Source organism: Glycine max, chromosome 14, assembly GCF_000004515.6.
Source record: "Glycine max cultivar Williams 82 chromosome 14, Glycine_max_v4.0, whole genome shotgun sequence".
Classification (NCBI taxonomy): Eukaryota; Viridiplantae; Streptophyta; class Magnoliopsida; order Fabales; family Fabaceae; genus Glycine; species Glycine max.
The window spans coordinates 44,896,184-44,901,809 of NC_038250.2; the positions used below are offsets into that span (position 1 = coordinate 44,896,184).

The following is a 5,626-nucleotide window of genomic DNA, read 5'->3' on the forward strand; positions in this document are numbered from 1 at the left end:
AGAAGTTCAAGCAACAAACATTTCATACCTCGCATTCCTTGATTCAGCTCATTCAAGGAAATTTCTTTCATGGTTTGCCAAATGAAGACCCCTATGCTCATTTAGCCACATACATTGAGATATGCAACACTGTCAAGATAACGGGAGTTCCGGAAGATGCCATCAGACTTAATCTATTTTCATTTTCTCTAGCTGGTGAAGCCAAGAGGTGGATGCAGTCATTTAAAGGAAACAATTTGAAGACTTGGGAAGAGGTGGTTGAGAAATTCTTGAAGAAGTATTTTCCTGAATCAAAGATAGTTGAAGGAAAGGCAGCGAGTTCCTCATTCCATCAGTTTCCTAATGAATCTTTGAGTGAAGCCTTGGAGCGCTTTCGTGGTTTACTTTGGAAGACTCCAACTCATGGGTTTACTGAGCCTATTTAGCTTAACATATTCATTGATGGTCTACGCCCTCAATCTAAGAAATTTTTGGATGTTTCAGCTAGAGGAAACATAAAATTGAAGACTCATGAGGAAGCAATGGAACTGATTGAGAACATGGCAGCCAACGACCATGCCATCTTGCCTGATAGAACGCACATTCCCACAAAGAGAAGTCTATTGGAGCTCACATCATAGGATGCTTTGCTGGTGCAGAATAAGCTGTTAGCTAAATAGCTTGAATCACTCACAGAGACTTTAAGAAAATTGCCAACACAGTTGCAGGCAGCTTAACCTACTCATTTAGCAGTTATGCAAATTGGAGGTTGCAGCATACGTGGAGGAGCTCATGAGTCTGGTGGCTGTATGACTCAAGATGATACATCCAAAAAGGTTAATTATATGGCAAATTAGAATAGGCAAGGATTTCATCCAGGTGGTTTTGCAGGATATCAGCAGGGAGGAAACTTTGCTCATAACCAAGGTCAAGGCTGGCAGTCACACCCTGGAAATCAGTTTAACAAAGACCAATGAGGTCCTTCTAATCGACCTCCTAATTAAGGGCCTAATCTGTATGAGCGGACCACCAAATTAGAAGACACACTGACTCAATTCATGCAGGTTTCGATGTCCAATCATAAGAGCACAGAGTCAACAATCAAGAATTTGGAAATTCAAGTGGGACAACTGGCTAAACAGTTAGCAAAAAATTCCTCTGGAAATTTTGGAGCCAACACTGAAAAAAACCCAAAGGAGGAGTGTAAGGCTGTGATCATTAGAAGTCAAGGAAGAGTGCCAGTGGATGATGAGAGTAAAAACAGTGAAGGAAAGCTAGGAGTAGAAGAGAAATAAGAGGGAGAAGGAGAGCAAATGAAAGAAAAAGAAATAAGTGAGAAGGAGGAAACAAAAAATGAAGAGAAAAAAAAAAAAAGAGATTAAAGGAGTGGAGAGAAAAAAGACTGGAGAGAAGAGGACTAAAAGAGATCTAAGGCAATGCCCAACCCGGTTAAGGAGGCTTCATACCCTTTGGTTCCATCAAAGAAGGACAAAGAGCGATGCTTTGCTCGCTTCCTTGATATTTTCAAGAAGCTGAACATTACAATTCCTTTTGGAGAAGCCTTGCAGCAAATGTCACTTTATACTAAGTTCTTGAAGGATCTCCTTACCAAAAAGGGCAAATACATAAACAATGAAAGTATAGTGGTGGAAGGAAATTGCAGTGCTATTATTCAAAGAATTCTACCATCAAAGTTCAAGGATCCAGGCAGTGTAACTATTCCATGTTCAATAGGGGTTGTGTCAGTGGGAAAAACACTGATTGATTTGGGAGCTAGCATCAATTTGATGCCACTTTCTATGTGCAACAGAATTGGGAATTTGGAAATCGCACCCATAAGGATGACACTTCAGGCTGCAGACCGCTCGATCACACGACCTTATGGCGTGGTGGATGATGTGTTAGTCAAAGCCTGACAGTTCACATTTCCTATAAATTTTGTCATAATGGACATTGAAAAGGATGCAGACATTCCATTGATTTTAGGTCGTCCCTTCATGTTGACAGCCAAATGTGTGGTTGATATGGGCAACGGTAACTTGGAAATAAGTGTTGATGATCAGAAGGTTACCTTTAACCTATTCGACACAATCGTCCAAATGACCACAGGGCATGTTTCAAAGTGGAAGTAGTTGAGCATGAAGTTTCCATGGTGGTTCAAGGTATGACATCTCAATCTCCATTGAAGAAAGCATTGATAAATGTCGTTGATTGTCTCACAAAAGAGGAAGAGAAAGATTTGAGAAAGTGTCTAGAAGAGTTGGATGGCTTAAAAGTAAGCCCATCAGAGGAATGTCCATTTGAAGAGCTGAAGAAAGATCCTCCTACAGAGAAAACCAAGGTGGATTTGAAGGTCCTTCCAGAGCATTTGAAGTATGTATTTTTGGAGGACAATGAAGCAAAATTGGTAGTGATCAACAACTCTCTGTCTCATGAAGAGGAATCTCGATTGGTGAAAGTCTTGAAGAAACATAGGGCTGCTATTGGATGGCATATATCAGACCTCAAAGGAATTAGTCCTTCATATTGCATGCACAAGATCATGATGGAAGCTGAGTACAAGCCAGTAAGACAGCCACAACGAAGGCTCAATCCTTCGATGAAGGAAGAGGTATGTAAGGAGGTTCTTAAGTTGCTGGAGGCATGACTCATTTATCCTATTTCTGACAGTGCTTAGGTAAGTCCAGTGCAAGTGGTTCCTAAGAAGGGTGGAATGACTGTGGTGAGAAATAAGAAGAATGATCTTATCCCAACAAGAACAGTCACAGGCTGGCGCATATGCATTAATTATAGAAAGCTGAATGATACAACAAGAAAAAATCATTTCCCTCTTCCATTTATGGATCAGATGCTTGAACAGTTGGTTGGACAATCATTCTACTGCTTCTTGAATGGCTATTTAGGGTTCAACCAGATTTTTGTTGACCCCAATGATCAGGAAAAGACTGCATTCACTTGTCCATTTGGCATATTTGCTTATAGAAGAATGCCCTTTGGGCTGTGCAACGAACCAGCTACATTCTAGAGATGCATGATGGCAATATTTGCTAACATGGTAGAGAAATGTATTGAAGTATTCATGAACGACTTCTCAGTGTTTGGATCATCATTTGATTGTTGTCTGACTAATTTAGAGTTGGTATTACAACATTGTGAGGAGGCAAATCTAGTGCTCAACTGGGAGAAGTGCCATTTTATGGTCCAAGAAGGGATAGTTTTGGGGCACAAGATTTCTATCAAGGGAATTGAGGTGGACAAGGCCAAGATTGATGTTATTGAAAAATTGCCTCCACCAGTCAATGTAAAATGAGTCAGGAGTTTTTTAGGACATGTTGGATTCTATCAGTGGTTCATTAAGGACTTTTCAAAGATTGCCAAGCCACTGAGTAACCTACTCAATAAAGATGTTGTGTTTTTATTTGATGAAGACTGCTTAAGGGCATTTGACACTCTAAAGGCCAGACTAGTATTTGCCCCTATGATTACAGCACCAGATTGGAGTCAGGAATTTGAGCTAATGTGTGATGCAAGCGATTATGCAGTTGGTGCGGTGCTGGGATACATAAAAGGCATGGTATTTCATTCCATTTACTATGCAAGCAAGGTCCTAAATGACGCTCAGTTAAATTATGCTACTACTAAGACAGAAATGCTTGTCATTGTTTATGCACTGGAGAAATTTCGATCATACTTGGTGGGATCAAAAGTCATTATGTATACAGATCATGCAACTATCAAGTATCTTCTAACAAAGGTGGACTCTAAGCCAAGACTAATTAGATGGATCTTGTTGCTTCAAGAATTTGATCTGGTCATTAAAGACAAGAAGGGATCAAAAAACTTGGTAGCTGACCTATCAAGACTAGTTAATGAAGAAGTCACTCTGAAGGAACTGGAAATCCGTGATGAGTTCCCGGATGAATCGCTGCTAGTTGTGAATGAGAGACCATGGTTTGCTGACCTTGCTAATTATAAGGTTGCAGGAATCCTTCCCAATGATCTTAATTGGCAGCAAAGAAAAAAATTCCTACATGATGCTCGTTTCTATATTTGGGATGACCCACATTTGTTCAAAATTGGAGCTAATAATTTGCTGAGAAGATGTGTGACCAGGGAGGAGTCTAGAAGCATACTGTGGCATTGCCATAACTCTCCTTGTGGGGGTCACTACAGTGGGGATAAAATAGTAGCAAAGGTTTTGCAATTTGGTTTCTTTTGGCCTTCAATTTTCAAGGATGTGCATGAGCATGTAACTCAGTGTGACCAATGCCAAAGGACAGGAAGTATATCAAGAAGAAATGAAATGTCTTTGTAGAATATCATCGAGGTGGAAGTTTTTGATTGTTGGGGTATTGACTTTGTTAGTCCACTTCCCTCATTATATGGGAATGAGTACATATTGGTGGTTGTTGATTATGTTTCTAAATGGGTTGAAGTTGTGGCTACTCCAAAGAATGATGCAAAGACTGTTGCCAAATTCTTAAAGAAGAACATCTTCTCATGCTTTGGGGTACCAAGAGTCCTGACTTCAGAAGGTGTTGGGGCATTATAGTGTAACACATACAGTAGCCTCACCTTATCATCCACAGACAAATGGTCAAGCTAAGGTTTCTAACAGGGAATTGAAGCAGATACTGGAAAAGACTATGGCCTCTACAAGGAAAGACTCGGCTATCAAGTTAGATGATGCTTTATGGGCTTATCGAACTGCTTTCAAAACTCCCATAGGACTATCCCCATTCCAAATGGTCTATAGGAAAGCCTATCATTTACCAGTGGAAATGGAACATAAGGCATACTGGGCCTTAAAGTTTCTGAATTTTGATGAAGTTCTGTCGGGGGAGAAGAGGAAGCTGCAACTCTTGGAGCTAGAAGAGATAAAGTTGAATGCTTATGAGTTATCCAAGTTGTACAACAGAAGGTGAAGGCCTACCATGACAAAAAGTTGATGAAGAAGAATTTTCAGCCAGACCAGCAAGTCTTGCTTTTCAATTCAAGACTCAAGCTATTTCCAGGAAAGTTGAATTCGAAGTGGTCTGGATCCTTCACCATCAAAGAAGTGAAGCCTTATGGCGTAGTGGAATTGATGGATCCTCAATCAAATGCTCTAGAGAGAAGCTGGGTAGTGAATGGTCAAAGGTTAAAACTGTATCATGGTGGAAGCATTGAGAGGTTAACCACCATCCTGCATTTGCAAGACCCCTAGAGGTGACATACATCAAGCTAGTGATGTTAAAGAAGGGTTTACTGGGAGGCAACCCAGCTTTCTTACTCTTTCAACCTTTATTTTTGTGTTTTAATGTTTATTAGTGTAGATTTTATTATAGTTGATACTGCTAGTATAGAAAAGTGGAAGGGAGTGAACTTGAGGAATGGGGTTGGTCACAAGTTTGTTTGAAATCTCAATGGATCAGATAAGTCTTAGCAAAAAATCAATTCATCCAACTCGCTTAGCGCGACACCCGCGCTAAGCGAGACATATGCTACGCGCTGAGTGAGTGATACTCTCGCTGAGCGCACCAACCCTTTATCTAGTGGCAGAGGGTTCCTTGCTGAGCGAGCCCATGCGCTAAGTCCAAAACATTCTCGGGTTATGGATTTAATTGAATTGGGCTAAGTGAGACACTTAGACTAAGTGTGCCATATG

The 5,626-nt window shown here is 40.5% G+C and overlaps 1 protein-coding gene across 1 annotated transcript; it reads left to right on the top strand.

Annotated features, from left to right (window-relative positions):
- Window positions 1-1,415: 1,415 nt before the first annotated feature.
- On the top strand, window positions 1,416-1,895 carry LOC102661697 (uncharacterized). Its single transcript, XM_006596829.1, has one exon. The coding sequence runs from the start codon at window positions 1,416-1,418 to the stop codon at window positions 1,893-1,895; it is 480 nt and encodes a 159-aa protein (XP_006596892.1).
- Window positions 1,896-5,626: the final 3,731 nt, after the last annotated feature.